Raw genomic sequence first — 21,564 nt, 5'->3', positions numbered from 1 at the left:
CTTGATTCCATCCTAGTTCTTTTCTCTTTCCACTTTAAGTGTGGTAATTTGTGTCCTCATGTTGCTGAAAATACCTTCTTTTCTTTTTTTGAGCCTCAGCACCTGCCAGCCTCAGAGTAATCATCTTGAAGCTTGATATACTATGCTACACATCAATAGATTTTTCTGTGGCGGCTGCTGTATCTGAACTTGTTATTCCAGGATTAGCTGATCAGATGATTGTAATGAAGAGGATTATTGCTTCAGAGATAACTGAACAAGTACAGGTATGTGTTGCTTAATGTCACAATTGATTAATTCCTTTACTGAAGCAGCACATACACATGGAGCATAGATATCTTTGTAGAACCACATATGGCTTAGGCTGTTACAAATTACTTGAAACCTAGGTCGGATAAAAAACACAAGATCTTTAGATATTGAAGTTGCTGCATGTTTTGGAGTTTAAAAGCTTTGTCACCGCATATTGTGAAGATAATTTTGTTCTCGAACGATGCAGGAGATTTGTGTGTCATTTCATTAAGGGAAAAAAACAAGGAAATGCTAATAGGTATCCTAGAGAAGTATATTTACAAACGCACCATGTACATTAGTACCTAGGGATGGCAACAGGCACATTACCCATGGGTGGAGCCTACAAGCACCCACACTAAGCACTATGACTATTGAGAGAACAAGTTAAAAGGGGCAAGCATGGTCTTCTTTGTTTTATAGTCCTATATAGGAGGATCAGAGCATTAGAGCTCAAGTAGTTCTCTTACGACCTAGTCAGGGCCATTACTAAAGATGCCTGCCTGCTTCTTTATATGGAGAAACTGAAAAAAGAAACATAGGTGAGCGCTCTCTCTAATATAGACCCGTCTTCTCAAACCCGTGCCCATACCCGCCACCCGTCAATGTTATCTCGTACCACTTCGGGGTCAATTAGTTGGTCCTGGTTGACTAGTCGGACATTTAGTCTGTCTATGTGCCTAGATGGCTGATTAACCATGCATATATGGTGTAACCATAAATTGGCAAATGGAAGTGGCTGTTAGCAATGCTCCCTATGCATCATTAATACGTTCATTGCTGTCTTTGCTGCTTAATGGCAGCCTCTACTGCTGTCTTTACTGCTTGCTGGCATCCTCCTGGGAAATGTGTGTGCTTCCTTCAGTGTTGGGCGTCGCCCAGGTTCCTCCCCTGGCTGCTGCCCTCTTAATTCTAGTTTCTCCTAGCTTTGTTTATCTTCTATAAGTTTATTCTGTGTAAGATAACCTGCTGCGCTCTCTTGGTGTTTTGCTGCAACAGGAAGTTGGCAATAGGTCATTTCCTTGCTGTCCATCTATCTGTCCCTACTACTGTACAAGTATGGCAATAGGCCACTTAGTCATGGCTGATGTAAGCTAAGGTACAGGTACTAGTGTACCTCTGTAGTTGGTGAACTACCACCTCTACTTGTATATACTGTTAGATATATATGGTGTATAGCATATTTTCCTCTTTGTGTAAGGGCTTAGATGCATATATGCCCAACTCATGTACATGTTTGGGTTGTTGCCCCTAGGAATGTAGTGAGCTTCGTTCCTTCCAACATGGTACCAGAGCCTAGGATCTAGGGGTTACCTCGCTCTCTCGCGCGCTCTTCCCGTTGTGCTTGCCTAGAGCTCCGCCGCCCGTCGGCTCTCTCCCTCGCGTGCTCTTCCCGTTGCACGCTCCGTAGCTGGGCGTGGCCCCGCCGTCGCGCGCTCTCCGCGGCCGGGCGCGGTCCCGCCATCGCGCGCCCTCTGCGGCCGGCGCGGCCCCGTTGTCGCGCGTCCTCGATGGCCCCGTCGCTGGGCGCCCCGCCGCCGCGCGTCCCTCCTGTCGCTTCCCCTCCTGCTCCTACTCCTCTCCGTCCTCGGTGCCTCCGCGCGCAACGAGGAGGACGCCCGCGTGTTGGCGGCTCTCAAGCGGGCGCTGGACCCGACTGGCCGGGTCCTCGTCTCCCGGGACCCCTCCGGCGACCCATGCGCTGGCTCCTTCGTCGGCGTGGCCCCCTGCTCCCATGGCCGCCGCGCGCTTCTGCGTCAGCTTTCGCTCGGCCGTCCGTTTGAGTGCTCTATTTTTCTGCTTTGCTGCTTGCTCTGTTTTAATTAGGTAAAAAAAAAGAAAAAAAAGGAAGAAGAGTCAGATCCCTGCTTTGCTGCTGCTGTTTTTCTGCTTTTCTGGAGAAAGAAAGATGGCATCTCCTCCTGTTCCTCCCTCTGGAGGCGCTCAAATCCCGCGTTGTCCAGTGATTTTTTATGGCACCAATTATCATGACTGGGTTCCACATATGCGGTGGCATATGCGTGGTCTCCGACTCTGGGAGTTTCTAAGTGGTGAGCTACCTTGTCCAGCATTGCCTGATCGTCCAATGCAGCCGGCGATTCCTCTAGAAAAATCTGAAGAGGAACAAAAGAAGTTGCGCGAAGCTTATGATGATGATATGGCCTCTTACATGTTTCATTTTCGGGCTTATCGGACTTGGTTGGATGAAGATGCTCGTGCTGGGGCTGTTCTTGTTGCTAGTATGGAGAAGCATCTGGCAGGAGAGGTTATTCGGCTTGATCATGCTGCTCAGATGTGGGCTGTTCTTCGTCAGCGCTATGAGCCTTCTGGTCCAGTCCACTTATATTGCCGCCCTACGTCAATAACAACGGTTGCAGCAGGGTGACAGTTCAGTTGAGGATTTCTTTCGACAGCTATCTGCAATATCGCGTGAGCTTGACACTCTTAGTCCTCAGTTGTCCCCGGACACTTGTGACTCCTGCAGGAAGCAACAGAGCCACCTCGAGCTTCGTCGCACCTATGACTTCCTGACTCGTCTGCGTGCTAAGTTTGAGCCCCTTCGTGCTCAATTACTTACTCGTGAGCCGTGTGTGTCTTTGATGGAGGCTCTTGCTGCTGTTCGGTAATGAGACTCGCCTTTGTTCTGCTGGTCTACTTCAGTCGACGTCCTCCTTAGTTCTGGCTGTTCGGTCTGGAATTCTTGGTTCTCCTCCCAAAGTGCTTGCTTCAGCAGCCTCTGGCGGCTCGGGGACTCGCAACTCAGGTGGCCTTCATTGTAAGCACTGTGGCAGAGATGGACATGATGAGGATCATTGTTACAAGAAGAAGAGGCAGGCTCAATCTCAGTCTCGTCGAGGTGGGAGTTCCTCACATGCTCAGTCTCAGCATCTTGATGCACAGCAGGGAGATACTCACGTTACTTCGTCGTCTTGCTGTTCCTCCACCTACTGGAGCTTCTGGTTCTGTCACTACTGGAACTGCTGGTTCTGTCACTCCTGCTCCAGTACTCTCTGCTGCTACTTCTCAGTCTTTTATTGAGAGACCACCATCCACTTTAGGTATCTTGCCATGGATTCTTGATTCTGGTGCTTCTTTTCATATGACACCTGATAGTACCTTCTCTTTCTTCTATTTGCTCTCCTTCCATTCCTCTCACTGTTCAAACTGCTGATGGCTCATCTCTTTCTTCTTCATTTCATGTTCCTAATGTTTCTTATGTTCCTGATTTGACCATGCAACTTATTTCTGCTGGCCAGCTCACTGATCATGGTTGTCGTGTTATTTTTTATTCTGACTCTTGCCGTGTTCAGGATCTCAGCACGGGTCTCCTAGTTGGTACTGGCCCTCGCCGCCGTGATTCTTCGCATCTCTGGGAACTCGATTGGCTTCGTCTTCCTTCCGCTGCCTCTGCCGGTCTTGTGAGCTCTGCTTCTCCTGCATCGGCTTCTTCCTCTTTTGCTCAGTGGCATCATCGCCTAGGACATCTATGTGGTTCCCGCTTATCCGCTCTTGTCCGTCGTGGTGTTCTAGGAAATGTCTCTGGTGATGTTTCTTTAGATCAGTGTCAGGGCTGTAAGCTTGGCAAACAGATCCAGCTTCCATATCCCTCTAGTGGGTCTGTGTCACAGCGTCCTTTTGATCTTGTTCATTCAGATGTATGGGGTCTTGCACCTTTTGTTTCAAAAGGGGGTCATCAATATTATGTCATATTTATCGATGATTTCTCTCGCTTCACATGGGTGTATTTCATGAAACATCATAATGAGGTGTTATCTGTATATAAAACTTTTGCTCGGATGATTCGCACTCATTTTGATGCTCCTATTCGTGTTTTTCGGGCTGACTCTGCCGGGGAATATCTTTCGGGTGCTCTTCGCCAATTTCTTTCTGAGCAAGGGATTCTCACAATTTTCTTGTCCTGGTGCGCACGCTCAGAATGGTGTTGCTGAGCGTAAACATCGTCACCTTCTTGAAACTGCTTGTGCTCTTATGATTGCTTCCTCGGTCCCACCTCATTTCTGGGCTAAAGCAATCTCCACTGCCACCTATTTAACCAACATTCAACTCTCATCTGCTCTTAAAGGTGGCATCCCATATGAGCGCCTTTTTGGACATCCACCTGATTACTCTAGTTTTCGCCTTTTTGGATGTATGTGCTATGTTCTTCTTGCTCCTCGTGAACGCACTAAACTCACCCATCAATCTGTTGAGTGTGTTTTCTTAGGCAATAGTGCTGAGCACAACGGCTATTGTTGTTGGGACCCGACTGCTCGTTGTATGCGGATCTCTCGGGACGTTACTTTTGATGAGTCTCGTTCCTTCTATCCTCGGCCCTCCTCTGATGTTTCTCCTCAGGCTGTTGTTGAGCCTCTGTCCTTCTTGACTTTTCCTGATACACCTATCTCCACTGTGCTTCTTCCTTCGTCACCATCTCCACCTCCTAAACCATCTTCACCTCCTCCACCTTCTCCTCCGCTGATATGAACCCGCTAGGGTTTGTTTTCGATCTTTCGATGAGAGGTGTGGGATAACTCGATTGATGGGTGGAGACGACGTTCACGGCCCGACTATAGCCTTCCAAGCTGCGCCTTAGCAACCGATACACCACCTCCATTGGCTGCCGCGATCTTGTGGAGCGCGTCACCCAACCACTAGGGCACTCGTCCTGCAAGCAATCGAAGAACTAGCAAGAACAAGTATAGCAAGTACTGAATTACTAGATGTAGATGAAAGTTTAAAACTCAATCTCAATTAAGGTGGGGTTCCGAAGACAAGAAGACGGGCGGCTGGTCCAGCACGCGCGCTTACAAGCAAGTAGCGAGAGCTAAACTTGATCTAAACAAAACCCGACTATTCTTGGTGGCGGCTAAGGAGTATATGAAGGTGGAAGGACGACCAGGGGGGTGTTGGGGTCATTCTCCAACCCTAGGACGCGTCCCTAATGGACCCAACTTGATACACGGCCCATTGGACCAAACTAAGGTGACGCAGCACCTTTGGACAGACAAGCTCTCAGTAGTAATTCAGTCATTGCGGCCGCCTCAAAACAGATATAGACTTGATTCCAGACCCATATGAAAATAGACTTCATAAGGATTCCATGAAGTACTTGAACGCCCCAATCCGAGTCCGTATGCGACCGTGGTGACCATCCCAAGTTGGAGCTGTCCTGGAGTCCGAATTCAGCCTCCGCGAATCCTTGTCCCTTTCGGTCCTCTCCCTGGTTCCTAACCAAAACAAGAGTGCACGTGTCTCCATGGTCTAAATATGATGGACAGGAACTCAAGAGTGAACTTACTTGATGATTAATGTGACGAGCACGGGCGCGAGTAATAGGACCAGAAACTGGTACTCGTGTTGGCGTGGATGTATCGTTGGTGTTGATCTCCTCATCATCCTCCCCTTCTTGCATTTGAGGCGTCCTCGACTCAAACTCGTCTTCTCTCAAATATGGCTTCAAATCTGCAATGTTAAATGTGGGACTAACCCCAAATTCTGCAGGCAGAACGAGTTTATATGCATTATCATTAATTTTTTCTAACACTTTAAATGGTCCATCAGCCCTAGGCATCAATTTAGACTTTCTGAAATCAGGAAACCTATCCTTTCTCAAGTGCAACCAAACTAAATCTCCAGGTTCAAATATTAGTTCCTTTCTACCTTTATCACTAGCAATCTTATATTTAGCATTCATACGCTCTATGTTTTCTTTAGTTGTTTCATGCAGTTTTAACATCAATTCAGCATGCTTAGTAGCATCAAAATTTAGTTTTTCAGAAGATGGCAAAGGCATCAAATCAATAGGAGCACGAGGCAAGAAACCACAGACAATCTGAAATGGGCACATCTTTGTAGTAGAATGCAGCGAACGATTATAAGCAAATTCAATATGAGACAAATAATCTTCCCACATCTTAATGTTCTTCTTTAAAACAGCTCTTAACATAGTAGACAAAGTTTTATTGACAACTTCAGTTTGACCATCGGTTTGGGGATGACATGTAGTAGAAAACAAAAGCTTAGTCCCTAGTTTTCCCCATAATGTCTTCCAAAAATGACTAAGAAATTTAGGATCACGATCAGAAACAATTGTGTTGGGCACACTATGCAAACGAACAATTTCTCGAAAGAACAAATCAGCAATATGAGTAGCATCATCCGTTTTATGACAGGGTATGAAATGTGCCATCTTAGAAAATCTATCAACAACCACAAACACACTATCACGTTCCTTTCTAGTCCTTGGCAAACCCAACACAAAATCCATAGAAATATCTTCCCAAGGGGCACTAGGAATAGGTAGAGGCAAATACAAACCGTGTGGATTTAACCGTGACTTAGCCTTTTGACATGTCGTGCAACGAGCAACAAACCTCTCCACACCTCTTCTCATCTTTGGCCAAAAGAAATGACCAGCAAGTATGTCCTCCGTTTTCTTAGCTCCAAAATGCCCCATCAAGCCACCTTCATGCGCTTCCTGCAGCAACAACAAACGAACGGAGCTAGCTGAAATGCATAGCTTGTTAGCTCTAAACACAAACCCATCACTAAAGATGAATTTGTTTCAACCTTTCCCATCTTTACAATGCAGCAACACATCTTTAAAATTAGCATCATTAATGTATTGGTCCTTAATTGTTTCTAATCCAAAGATTTTGTAATCAAGTTGATTCAACAAGGTATATCTTTTAGACAAAGCATCAGCAATAATATTCTCTTTCCCTTTCTTGTGCTTAATAACATAAGGAAAAGATTCAATAAATTCAACCCACTTAGCATGTCTATGGTTCAATTTCCCTTGACTACGAATATGCTTTAAAGACTCATGATCAGAATGAATAACAAACTCTTTGGGCCACAAGAAATGCTGCCATGTTTCTAATGTGCGAATAAGAGCATACAATTCCTTATCATATGTAGAATAATTTAGAACAGGCCCGCTCAATTTTTCACTAAAATACGCAACAGGTTTGCCTTCTTGTAACAAAACACCACCCAGTCCAATTCCGCTAGCATCACATTCAAGCTCAAAAGTCTTATTAAAATCAGAAAGTTGGAGGAGAGGTGCATGTGTAAACTTATCTTTTAGCATATTGAAGGAGTTCTCTTGTACTTTGCCCCAACTAAAAGGCACTCCCTTCTTTGTAAGCTCATTCAAAGGTGCAGCAATGGTATTGAAGTCCTTCACAAATCGGCGATAGAAACTAGCAAGTCCTAGGAAACTCCGCACTTGTGTGATAGTCTTTGGTACAGGCCATCCCTGTATAGCTTCTACCTTGGCTTGATCAACCTCAATTCCCTGTGGAGTCACAACATAGCCAAGAAAAGACACTCGATCGGTGTAAAAGGTGCACTTCTCAAGGTTACCAAATAAACGTGCATCTCGTAAAACATTAAAAACAGCACGTAAGTGATCAAGATGTTCATCCATAGATTTGCTGTAAATCAATATATCATCAAAGTAGACTACAACAAATTTTTCAATGAAAGCATGCAGAACCTCGTTCATTAACCTCATGAAGGTACTAGGTGCATTAGTTAACCCAAAAGGCATAACTAACCACTCATATAAACCAAATTTAGTTTTGAAAACAGTTTTCCATTCATCTCCTAATTTCATACGAATCTGGTGGTACCCACTTCGCAAATCAACTTTGGAAAACACATTAGCACCACTCAGTTCATCAAGCATATCATCCAATCGTGAAATAGGGTGTCGATATCGAATGGTGATATTATTAATAGCTCTACAATCAACACACATACGCCATGTTCCATCTTTCTTAGGCACTAAAATGACAGGAATAGCATAAGGACTGAGGGACTCACGCACATAACTTTTGTCAAGTAGTTCTTGCACTTATCGTTGAATTTCCTTCATTTCTTCCGGATTAGTCCTGTATGGCGCACGGTTTGGCAAAGATGCACCAGAAATAAGATCAATTTGGTGCTCAATCCCTCGTATTGGTGGCAGCCCCGCTGGTATCTCACTTGGAAAAACATTTGAAAACTCCTGCAAAATGTTAGCAACAGTAGGGGGCAAAGAATGCTGCATATCGTGAACTGAAATCAAAGCACCCTTGCATACCAAAGCATAGGCAACAGAAGTGGAAGCAACCAATTCATTAATATCAGATTTAGTAGCAAGCAAGCAATGTTCTTTCAATCTTGTCTCATCTTTGTTACTACTAACAGATTTGACATTTTTATCGATCTCAGATTTAGTTTTCTTAGCTTTAGCAACATCATCACGCACAATGGCTTCAGGAGACATAGGGAGCAAAACAATTTTCTTATCATGGTGTATGAGAGAATACATATTTGATCTACCATGATGCATACAATCTGTATCAAATTGCCATGGTCTACCTAGCAGAATATGACAAGCTTCCATATGCACAACATCACAGTCAACAACATCATGATATGATCCAATAGCAAAATGAATTCGTACCAATCTCGTTACCTTAACCTTACCACTATTGTTGAGCCATCGAATGTGATATGGATGTGTGTGTGGTTTGGTTGTAAGTGCAAACTTCTCACCATATCGCTGCTAGCCAAGTTGTTGCAGCTACCTCCATCAATTATCAAACGGCACGAACACTCTTTAATGACACACTTTGTTTGGAACAGTGTATGCCGCTGATTTTGCTCCGTCCTTCTCCATTTGTGCGCTAAGCACACGCTGCACAATGAGGCTCTCATAATGATCTGCATCCTTTACTCCAATCTGCTCTTCTGGTTGTTCCTCACTTCCTACATGGTCAGCAGCAAGCAAAGCAAGTGTATCTTCATCAAAATCACTAGCAGAGTAATACTCACCATCATCTTTGACGACCATAACACGCTTGCTTGGACAGTCACGCATCACATGTCCATATCCCTTGCACCGGTGACACTGAACGTCTCTTGTTCTACCTGTAGATGCCATGGATGAAGCACTCGTAGCAGGCTTCTGGGTCGTCTTCGCCACTGAATTTGTGGAAGTAGCGCGAGGTTTGTCGCTGGATGTTGGCATAGGAGCACGTGTGGTTGGAGTAGTAGTCGTGCGGGGCTGCCATGAATTAGTTTTCCCTGCAGAAATATTATTCTTGGCACTGGCACGTCGCCCCTGCACTTCTCTTTTAGCTTTACAAGCAAGATGAAACAAACGGGTTACGTTAGTGTATTCTTTATAATCAAGGATGTCCCGGATTTCACGATTTAACCCACCCAAAAATCTTGCCATAGTAGGTTTCTCATCCTCATCTAAATTACAACGCAACATACCCATTTGCAATTCTTGATAATATTCTTCTACACTTTTAGCACCCTGTCTCAGTTGTTGCAATTTATTTAACAAATCACATGCATAGTAAGAAGGAACAAATCTAGCCCTCATGATTCGTTTCAAAGCATTCCAAGTTCGTGGTATGTTATTAGGATTTTTCTTGCCATACTCTATCCACCAAACAGTAGCAAAATCAGTAAATTCACTAGTAGCAGCCCTAACACGTGTATTCTCAGGAAATTCATGACATGCAAACTTTTGATCAACAGCAATTTTCCAAGTAATGTATGCATCAGGATCATATTTACCATCAAAAGGAGGTATCTTAAATTTTATCTTACTGAAAGCATCATTATTATTGGGTACCTCACGTCGGCGGTGACCACCCATACCTCTACGATTATGGCGTAGGCGACGCCGGTCACGAGTGTCATGAGCATCATGTTTAGTATCAGCAGTATAATCATCATCATAATTATCTTCGAATCGCTCTTCATCCTTGTCTTCATTATGTTGCTCTTTGTCTTTCGTGTGGAAGTCATCAAAACGCTTCAGAAGAGCAGCAAGGCTTCTGTCCATACGGGCAACAGATGCCTCCAATCCTGTAAGCTTGGTGGTGGAGGCAAGTTGGGTGGCCTCCAGTTGCCCAATCTTGTCATTGGTCACCTGTAAATCTTGATCAAGTCCTTCTGTATGCTGCTGCACTTGCCTTGTAAAATGTTGAATGATGCTTTGGTGCGAGCAGATTGTGGCCTCTTGTCAACATCCTCTGATCTTGACATGGTTTAAAAGACAAGGGCAACAAGAAAAACATGTGAAGAAATAAAAGCCCTACAGCTATTAGGATGTAGCTACTGCAAGGCGCTCACTCTCAGCCTGTTACAAAAGCTCTTACCAATTCTTACCTTGCTCAACAGGAGGGAATGGCAGCCAACAAGTCTGCAACCGTGGAATGAAGTGTATCGGTGCCGCAACAACAACACCTGTCAAGCTGTAGTCGAAATATGTGGAGCTATAGGTGGGCTGAAGCAAGGAAGTACTAGTACCACTGTCAGTCACAGAAGCAAGCTGAATAATCGTTCAACGGTGGTACTGTGTTGGTCCTAGCCTAGACCGTGCTAGAGACGCGAGCCTGGGCACAAAGGAGGTCACAACACACCACCGGAAACAATGGAGAAGCACAACAAATAGCCCTCCTTTTTTTCTGTTTTTTTTTTCTTCTTTTTTTTTTCGGGGGATCCTTAAAACTGATTATATAAACAAAAAGGCTTCATAGGAGTCACACACCACACAAACTTTTTTTTTCGAAGGACGGGTATTCCGGTAAAAAAAAATACTCTCTCTCTCTATAGAGTAAAAACCGAACCAAAACGTATATGCAGGTCGTGGAGAGTTGGAGTATAAGTAGAACTACTGCTGCACAAAGATGTACTCAGATTCGGTCTCACAACAGCAACCAGGCCGCTGTCAATTCGGACTAAACACCGATTCCAACTCGAACTCAACACCACATGGTATTCGGTCTCAAACTCAGATTCCTACTCGGTCTTGAACACAAGGATGTATTCGAATTCAGCCAACAGAAGGTTTATATGTTAGCACACGGCTGTGACTAGAACGTGACAAGAACTCGAAACTCTAAAGGACAAAAACTAAGACCAGCAACTCGACACAACCGATGTAGCCGACGACTCAACAAGCCCTAACTAAGCAGTGCTAGCAAAGGCTCAAAGGGTTTATAGGATCACGGGTAAAACTAATCTACTATTTTTTTTTTGCTTTTCTGGACTATAGGAAAAAATTAGAACAATGAAAGGATTGGAAGACTCTCACCGATAAACCTTACTCTGATACCAACTGATATGAACCCGCTAGGGTTTGTTTCCGATCTTTCGATGAGAGGTGTGGGATAACTCGATTGATGGGTGGAGACGACGTTCACGGCCTGACTACAGCCTTCCAAGCTACGCCTTAGCAACCGATACACCACCTCCAATGGCTGCCGCGATCTTGTGGAGCGCATCACCCGACCACTAGGGCACTCGTCCTGCAAGCAATCGAAGAACTAGCAAGAACAAGTATAGCAAGTACTGAATTACTAGATGTAGATGAAAGTTTAAAACTCAATCTCAATTAAGGTGGGGTTCCGAAGACAAGATGGGCGGCTGGTCCAGCACGCGCGCTTACAAGCAAGTAGCGAGAGCTAAACTTGATCTAAACAAAACCCGACTATTCTTGGTGGCGGCTAAGGAGTATACGAAGGTGGAAGGACGACTAGGAGGGTGTTGGGGTCGTTCTCCAACCCTAAGACGCGTCCCTAATGGACTCAACTTGATACACGGCCCATTGGACCAAACTAAGGTGACGCAGCACCTTTGGACAGACAAGCTCTCAGTAGTAATTCAGTCATTGCGGCTGCCTCAAAACAGATATGGACTTGATTCCAGATCCATATGAAAATAGACTTCATAAGGATTCCATGAAGTACTTGAACGCCCCAATCTGAGTCCGTATGCGACCGTGGTGACCATCACAAGTTGGAGCTGTCCTGGAGTCCGAATTCAGCCTCCGCGAATCCTTGTCCCTTTCGGTCCTCTCCCTGGTTCCTAACCAAAACAAGAGTGCACGCGTCTCCATGGTCTAAATATGATGGACAGGAACTCAAGAGTGAACTTACTTGATGATTAATGTGACGAGCACGGGCGCGAGTAATAGGACCAGAAACTGGTACTCGTGTCGACGTGGATGTATCGTTGGTGTTGATGTCCTCATCATCCGCTGCCCTCTGAGTCTTCACATGCTCCTCGGTCCATTTATGATTCCAAACCTCCCGTGATTCACACCTACAGTCGTCGGCTCCTGGATTCCTCGCCTCCTATTGAGTTGCCTTCTGATGTCTCCTCTCCTGCTGAGCCATCTTCGGTTGACGATTCTTTATGTCAGCCCTCCTCTCATTATAATCTTCACGATTGTAGCTCGCTGAAGCCTCTTGATAGGTATGGTTTTGCTGGCACTGTCTTTTCTGAGCCGGCCACATACCATGATGCCATTTGTCATCCTGAATGGCAACTAGCCATGGCTGAGGAGATTGCTGCTCTTGAGCGCACCGGCACTTGGGACCTTGTCCCTCTTCCTTCTCATGCTCGTCCCATCACGTGCAAGTGGGTTTATAAGATCAAGACTCGCTCTGATGGCTCTCTCGAGCGTTATAAGGCTTGTCTTGTTGCTCGTGGTTTTCAGCAAGAGTATGGTCGTGATTATGATGAGACATTTGCTCCTGTGGCTCACATGACCACTGTTCGCACTCTCTTTGCTGTGGCCTCTGTTTGTGCTTGGTCCATTTCTCAACTTGATGTCAAAAATGCCTTCCTTAATGGTGAATTCCGTGAGGAGGTCTACATGCGACCACCTCCTGGGTATCTTGTTCCTGATGGCATTGTTTGCCGTCTTCGTCGCTCTCTTTATGGTCTAAAACAAGCTCCTCGTGCTTGGTTTCAGCGCTTTGCCTCTATGATCATTGCTGCTGGTTTTTCCCCAAGCAATCATGACCCTGCCTTATTTATTCACACATCCCCTCGTGGTCGCACTCTTCTTCTTCTTTATGTTGATGATATGATTATCACCGGTGATGATTCTGAGTATATTGCCTTTGTCAAGGCACGCCTCAGCGAGCAGTTTCTTATGTCTGATCTTGGTCCTCTTCGTTATTTCCTTGGGATTGAGGTCTCTTCCACCTCTGATGGCATTTACTTATCCCAAGAAAAATACATTCAGGATCTTCTTGCTCGCTCTTGCCTCATTAATCATCGCACTGTTGAGACTCCCATCGAGCTTAATCTTCAGCTCCGTGCTACTGATGGTAAACCTCTCACCGATCCCACTCGGTATCGTCATATTGTTGGGAGTCTTGTCTATCTAGCTGTGACCCGTCCTGATATCTCATATGCTGTGCACATTCTTAGTCAATTTGTTTCTTCTTCCACCCATGTCCATTATAGCCATCTTCTTCGTGTCTTGCGTTATCTTCGTGGGACCATTACTCGTCGTCTGTTCTTCCCGCGTTCTAGCTCTTTTCAACTCCAAGCCTACTCTGATGCTACTTGGGCTAGTGACTCTGATCGTCACTCTCTTTCTGCCTATTGTATTTTTCTTGGTGGCTCTCTCATTGCTTGGAAGACAAAGAAGCAGACCGCGGTCTCTCGTTCGAGTGCAGAGGCCGAGTTGCGAGCTATAGCTCTTGCGATAGCAGAGGTTACTTGGCTTCGATGGTTACTTGAGGATTTCGGTGTTTCAGTTTCTATGCCCACTCCTCTTCTGTCTGACAGTACCAGTGCTATCAATATAGCTCGTGATCTTGTGAAGCATGAGCTCACCAAGCATATTGGAGTTGATGCATATTACACTCGGGCTCAGGTGCAGGATGATGTCATTGCTCTTCGCTATGTGGCCTCCGAGCTCCAGGTGGCTGATTTCTTCACCAAGGCACAGACGCGAGTTCAACATCGTTTCTTTCTCTCCAAACTCAGTGTTTGTGATTCACCCTGAGTTTGAGGGGGAGTGTTAGATATATATGGTGTATAGCATATTTCCTCTTTGTGTAAGGGCTTAGATGCATATATGCCCAACTCATGTACATGTTTGGGTTGTTGCCCCCAAGAATGTAGTGAGCTTCGTTCCTTCCAACATATACACCAAGGAATAGAATGGAGAGAGTAGTTTCAGTTGCTGCACTTGTGTGTGTGTGTGTGCTGTATCTGTGCTCACCCCCTTCTACCTCCAGTCGAGGGTGTTGTGTGTGTGTGTTGAGGTGTTACTCACCTGTGCAGGTCAGTCGGATCCCAACAAGTGGTATCAAAGCCACGGTGATCGCTGGCGATGCTGAGTGGTGCGAGTGGTAGTGGGGACATGGACTCCACCCGCCTCCTCGCCGTGGCAGTCCTAGTCACTGCAGCGACAGGAGATTGTGGTGAGGTGGGCGGCGCAAATTGGCTAGTCCTCACCTGCACCAACTACGACGAGTGGGCGGTGTTGAAGAAGGTGATGCTGAAGGCGAGGAAGCTTTGGCGCGTCATCAACGTCGGCATTGAAGAAGAGGAAGACTGCGCGGCCATGGAGACGATCCTCAAGGCCGTGCCGTCGGAGTATGTGGAGTCACTAGGAAGCAAGGACTCCGCGAAGCTTGCTTGGGACGCCCTCAAGGCCATGCGTGTCGGCTTGGACTGCGTAAAGAAGGCCTGCGTAAGGAAGGCGAAGGCGTAGCAGCATCGGCGGGAGTACGAGGTGCTGGCATTCCGCGACGGTGAGGCGGCTGGAGGAGTTCACACTGCGGTTGCAGTCGCTGGTCAACCAGCTCGCGGTGCTTGGCGTTGTCATTGGCGATGAGGTCGTCGCCAAGTACCTAGTGGTGCCCGCCAAGTGCACGCAGATCGTGCTCTCCATTGAGACGATGATCGACCTATTGACGCTCTCCATCAAGGATGTGATAGGGTGTTACTTCTAGCTGCTAGTGGACGATTGCAGTCGTTTCATGTGGCTGCAGGTCCTAGCAAGCAAGGATGAGTGCTTATGGCCCAAAGCGACGCGGTGACCCCCTGCGTAGCTTCAGTGCGCTTAATGGCATTTTTGGGAGCCTGCTAACACCACAATTTTTTTTTTAGAAAAGCACAATTGTTTATGGACAGTGACATACCAAACAACAGTACAAAAAATACCAGTCTTAGCATAGCTGACATAAAGTTCCACTGTCAAGGACACAGTTTCTAGAGATGGCAGAATATAGCGTATTACACGTAGATCTAGTTACGTTGATTAGTACACGTGTCACAGGAGCACATAACAACAACAACAACAACATAGCCTTTCAGTCCCAAGCAAGTTGGGGTAGGCTAGAGTTGAAACCCACAAAGAGCCCTAGTCACGGTCACAGGAGCACATAGTTTAGCTATATTTTTTAAGGGAAGTGGCAGTTGCTCTTGAGCTTCTCTTGATCACAATGATTGGTAACAGAGCTTCCAACTTCGACTGGACAAGCCATCGCTGCCAGACTCACAGCTCCAAGCTAGGGAAGAAGCTGCCTAAATCATTGGAATTGAGGTCAGTGTTTGATATAGTACACCCAATGCTATCATTGTCATCTGGAAGGGAGGATCATAGGATGTGGTCACCGTTTGAGGAAGCTGAGCAACTACTAAAACAGCGATGAGGCATAAAATAAAAGATGACAAAAATACTGTGATGAGGCTGTCGGTCACATTGCAGGGATATGGTTAGTTTTTAAAAAATAGTATCACGGCATTTTGATGAGATGGATAAATATATATTATATAACTTAATGCAAGTTTTCTAAGAAGAGTCAACTCCTTTCACTACCCTGCATGACTAATTTTGGGAGCAAATTTTATTCATGTTTTAAGGAGACTATTATTTTCTTAATCATATTGATATCTATTTTCTTATCTAGAAACACCAATGCATCACATGTATTGATATATCTACAGAAATAATGAATTATGAGGGAGGCTGGAACCAAAAGGAACATATACACAAAGATTGAAGTGATGATAGAGGAAAGGAAGAACTCAAACAAAATAGAAGTGGTAACTGGAGATGCTACAATCAATGCAAATTAGGTCGATAAATATTGAGTGTGCGTGAACAAGGATGCCCAATCTAGCAGACTTTGGCAAGCATCCTGATAGGATCCACGTATCAATATATGTGTAAACATAAGAATAAGACATGGTAAATATGCATATGTGCATACAGTAAGCCTAAAAAGACTAAAAATAGAATTTACCAAGATGCTATCATGGCTATAGATATGCTACATATCCAGCATAGGCCAGTCAGCAAGTTCAATGAGAATTACATATATGATAACTGACTTAATCAGGAAATTTTATGAAAGGTGGGATTGTTGAATGACATTCTCCACTTAACAATACCGCAATGACATGCTGAAATTTTGACCATGCTTGGTTCATTTCTGAACTATGTATTTTTTCTGGTTCTTTTATGTTAAATGTGACTATGACCAATGACCATTGCGTCACCATGTCATTTACAACGTACAACAAGTCAAGAACTCAATCTTATCGCCACCCTTGATAATCATTGGCACACATGTTCATTCTAGGCCTTCTGAATTTGATTCTCAGTAAAAAGGGGGCAGACCCAGTGCCGGAGGCTCCCACATGAGGGGGGTCTGGGGAAGGGAAAAACCGAGGCAAGCCTTCCCCCCACAAAATCTACGGAGAGGCTTCTTCGAACCCATGACTTGGCGTGATTCTTAGTGTATTGGTGTATTATGGATTGGACTTTAATTACTTCTAAATAAAAAAAGAAGTAAAACATACTATTTTCAATCTGTGTGGGCAATTGAGCAATTGATGTTCGGTATTTTCTTGGTTGCATATTTCTTTTTCAACGCATACAAGTGAAATCAAGTTCTCTTAATCATTAACACTGATTCTTTTAGTGTGTCATTCATTATAAACATGATCATTAAATGCTTTAATTTCTTATTAGAATGTTTTCTCAAATGCTTCTTGACTTTGTTTGCAGCTTTGTCCATTCCATTTCATTCCTTCTGGTTTGCATGTTCCGGTAACAGCGATATACAATACAAGATATGGTGAGATCGAGGAGAGGCAAAGTATGAAAAATTCTATTTCTGGAAAGTTCATATTTCTTTCATGATTTCATGAAGCATGGGAGTGAATATGGGGCCTTAATACTGTCTCTATATCTCTATACCTAAAAATATCCCTTATTATTTACAGGTGAGCTGAGAAAAGAACTGCATATAAGGCTAGGACTTCCCTTAGATCGGCCTTTGTTGCGAATTTCTAATGCATTGACTTTTGGTGGCACGGGAAAGAGGAAGAAAAGCATGCCAAGAAGTGGTATTCATCATGCATATGTTGCAACATATACTACATTACTATGTTTTACCCCTGAATTACATGTGCGATCTTGCAGTAACTTTGTGCAAATTTGTTTCAGAGTATAATATATATAAAAACTGCAAAATATCATATTATACTATGTGAGAAGCTAATAACATCATCTAACATGAAGATAATAACTTATCTTTGTATATGTAATACTGTGCTAGTTAAGGCTTTCGTTATGTTTTCACATTCAGGTTCTTCGCTGCTTCAAGACGTCCACAGAAAAATTCCATCTAGTGGTGGTTAGTTCTATCTCTATTTCTTGCTTTAAGCAAAATAAGAAATTTGGTGAATGTATTCTTGAAGGAGATAGTGATGTAAAGTTTTATGTTTATTGCAGTATCTGGAGGTGTTATGTCTTTGATTGATGGTTCGTATGAGTATTATCATTACCTTCACGATGGTATTGATGACAATGTAATGTGATGCAGACAGCCAATCTAATTTTAAATTGTTTCTTCAGTGTTTGTTTAGATGGATATGATAATTTGTAGGTCTGCCTGGAAATTTCCTTCCCCAGAGCTCAGTGTGGGGGGGGGATTACATCTTACATTATTTCCTTGATGAATGCATAAGATCAATTTTATTAAAAAAATGTCTTTCCCTTCTAGATTGTTTCCTGTAGATGTTTAGGTGGTAAATTATATTAAGGTTGCTTTTGCAGTTTGTTTTATTCAACCTATATAGTGATTGCTTGCTAACCTTCATGATCATAGATCCATATAGTCCCATCGATATATGGTGTTGGTTACTGCAAATTTTGAACCCAAGTGTGATGAACTTGCAGCACAAAGAAAGATTTTATCTTGAAGCTTTGCACAATAAGCCATTTTCAAATTCTCAACCTGCAGGGGGTAAGACAGCTCCCGGGCATTGCATTAAGAAGAAGACCTTCTCACGCAGGTCGAGAAAACCCTTGAACCCCTACCCCACCCATAAACAGTGGCACCGTAGCCCATATGAGAACAGCCACGACCGGGGCCGGGCCTTAGACCTGTGCTTTGGCGTGGGACAAACAAGGGGATTTTTTTAACCCCAGCTTGAAATTCTCTCCCACGGGGTCAAATTCTAGTTACAACATTGCTAATGCAAATAAATTTCAATTGAAAGTTTGATGGTGTTAATTGCATAGTTCATGTACTTATATGATTAATACGGATTGATATTCCTCAATATCTTCAAAGTTCAGAACAAGACAGTTTTTACTCGAACACGCAAGAGAGCTGCGTCCCATTATATTAAGAAAAAAGGGCAAGAACCCTTACTAAACACACACACACACACAGATTGCACTGTAGACCTTTTCATGTTTATCCTGATTGCTATTTTATTTACTCTCGACATAGTGATAAATAAAATGCAGTATACAGTTTTCTGTTGATGTTTGTATATTTGTTACAAAAATCATTAATTGACCATAGAATACATTCAGAGGATATGCCTGTTATGATTTCTTGTGTATATTTCTTCAGTGATATGATCATGTTACAAATTATAATGTTGCATTTCAAAACTTCCTTTCTGAAATTGCCCCTGTTAGGCCCAGCATTGGGCTTTTATGAATTTCCTCACTATTTTGTAGAAATTAAACTGTTGTTCCCTCTTTTGGGTTGGCAAGTCTTAGTTCTCTTTCAATGTTTCAGGGATGGGGATGTGCATATCGGTCTCTACAAACAATTGTCTCTTGGTACAGATTGCAACAATATTCATCAATAGATGTTCCTTCTCACAGGTTTGTGCCTATTTTCCTTGTTGACTTGAATAACTATAACTTGGTCATATTGACTGCAAACTGACCCTAGGATTATGGTCAGTTGATAATTCTGACTTTCTGGCATTAGTATATCAAACAATCAGAAATGTGCAATTCTATCTGCATGTTGCATAAAGAGGAGGATGTGCCAAGTAAATCAATATAAAGCCTTATTACAAGACACCATCTTGCAATCTGCACCCATGAAAATTCAGAAAATGAACATACCTGCATTTCAATATGTGTCAAGAAAGCATCATGCATGAAGGTCCTAATGATGTTACCAACAATGTGAATCAAACATCCCTTTCTACCATTATTTGGTTCCTTCGTTTTGTAAGGGACTAAGGGCAATGTTTCCATGCCCATTCCCATATGCTACAAATGTTAGGCACAGCAAACTGTCACGCTGCAATTTATTTGTCAATATTGACGTGACCATATAATGTATAGTTTGAACAAATGCTTTTTAGTAGAAACATAGAGGAATCTTGTATTCTTGCCTGTTATTGAAATATATGATGTCAGTTTGATTCATATTGCTGTTCCAACTCCAACATTCCTATTCAGGGAGATTCAACAAGTTCTTGTTGAAATTGGTGACAAGGATTCATCATTTATTGGATCTTGTGAGTGGATTGGAGCCATTGAGCTAAGCTTTGTCCTCGACAAACTGCTGGGCGTGAGTTTTCACTATTCTTTTCTTCATGATTCTTTTCAACCTGGTGGACTGTTAATTTACTTTTCTCATATGTATTACGTGCTATGAAGACTTGTTTGGCATGTAAGCAACAGGAAGGTCACATTATCTACTGCCAAAAACTCACAAATGTTTGACAAATAGTCCATAACAAGCAAACCAGAATTTGGTTAGCAGATCTTAATTTCTGGCCCTTGGCCAAACAACACTGATGTACTGCCTCAAAAACATCTGCTCCTGTGATTTACTCCCTACTTTTTTTTTGAAAACGCAGGAGAGCTGCGTTTCATTGTATTATAGAGATGAAAAATAGGTTGGGTCCCCAACAGGATCCTCACTCATACGGGGACTAGATATGAGTGAGGCGATTACACAGAGTCATGGTTTAAACACATAGCAAACAAACATGACTCGACCTTAGCTAAAAGGACCTAGTCTGCAAGCGCCAGTCCTAGCCCTTGAAGCTTCTTCGCCCCAGCCATGCACCAGAGGCTGTGCTTGTTCTTCAGCTCACTCCAAATCATACTAATCGAAGGAGAAGCCCCCTCAAAAACACATGCATTCCTATGTTTCCAAATAACCCAGGCCCCTAGAATAATTAAAGAGTTCACTCCTTTCGTGTGCTCCTTACTTACTCTGCGCATCGTCTTGTGCCACCAGTCAGCAAAACTCAGTTCGCTTTGTTGGGGGACTGAATCTGCTAGGTTCAATGGAGTGAACAATTTGAACCATACTTGTCTTGCCACCACACATGATGTTAAAAGATGTTGTATTGTCTCATCTTCTTGATCGCATAGAGGGCATTTATCCAGATACTTACAGCTTGGAAGCACGGAATGACGTGGCAAAGGAGCGTCTCTTCGACCGCGCCTGCTCCACATGCCCGGTGGGTTCCACCGGGTCTTTTTCCACGACTGGTACTGGCGCTGGGGTTTGCTCTTCGACACTTCCTCCGCTTGTCCTCTGTGTTGCAGTGGTCGGTGATGCGATCACTGCTGGCACAGAGGAGCCACCCTGCTCTGTCGCCTCCATTTGTCTCCTCTTTCGAGGGACGAGTCGGAAGATGTCCAAGCATCCTCTGTTTCATCGTCTGAAAGGGGGAAGATGGCCTGACGGCGTTTGTTGGCCGCCGGCCGCTTGCCAGCAGCCCTGGCCGTTGCCTCCTCCCCAACCCCAAGTACCGCCCAGTCGACGTCTTCGGTCTTGGCACTGGTCTGGGCGGTTGGGCCGGCAACTTGCGGCCAATCCACACCAGGGGGTGGAGACACGTACACTGCTGCCCGGTCACGACCATTGCTCTAGTAAACATAAAGGCAACAACATAGTCAAATTTTGTTACAACATAACTCTGCAGGTACAAGAAAGTATCATTTACCTTTGGGGGAGGTCGGGCCAGCTTGAAGGCATGCTCGATGTCGCTTAACCTGACATAATTGGGATCAGCTAAGTTGAATAGCTCCTCAATCCTGGCCTTGACTTCGATCTTGTCAAGCGCCTCTTTCCTGATCCTCGTTGGATCTGCGCTCCCCTGTTATTCGTATCCAGGATGCACCCTCTTCTGGCAGGGCTGGATCCTTCGGCTGATGAAGTTTCC

General features: G+C 44.2%; 1 protein-coding gene across 3 annotated transcripts in view; it reads left to right on the top strand.

The window, feature by feature from the left end:
- Window positions 1–21,564, top strand: part of LOC136506816 (probable Ufm1-specific protease) — a 45,902-nt gene that overhangs the window by 6,064 nt on the left and 18,274 nt on the right. The window contains exons 5-11 of one of the 3 annotated variants that reach the window (XM_066501721.1): window positions 94–266; window positions 17,129–17,219; window positions 17,347–17,469; window positions 17,712–17,759; window positions 17,858–17,934; window positions 19,161–19,249; window positions 19,841–19,952. In XM_066501721.1, the coding sequence (XP_066357818.1) occupies window positions 94–266; window positions 17,129–17,219; window positions 17,347–17,469; window positions 17,712–17,759; window positions 17,858–17,934; window positions 19,161–19,249; window positions 19,841–19,952 (713 nt within the window). The remainder of the gene's footprint in view (window positions 1–93; window positions 267–17,128; window positions 17,220–17,346; window positions 17,470–17,711; window positions 17,760–17,857; window positions 17,935–19,160; window positions 19,250–19,840; window positions 19,953–21,564) is intronic. The other 2 variants (XM_066501723.1, XM_066501722.1) reach the window with 2 other exon arrangements.

This window comes from Miscanthus floridulus, chromosome 15 (genome assembly GCF_019320115.1).
Source record: "Miscanthus floridulus cultivar M001 chromosome 15, ASM1932011v1, whole genome shotgun sequence".
Classification (NCBI taxonomy): Eukaryota; Viridiplantae; Streptophyta; class Magnoliopsida; order Poales; family Poaceae; genus Miscanthus; species Miscanthus floridulus.
This window is presented reverse-complemented; position numbering and strand designations above follow the sequence as displayed.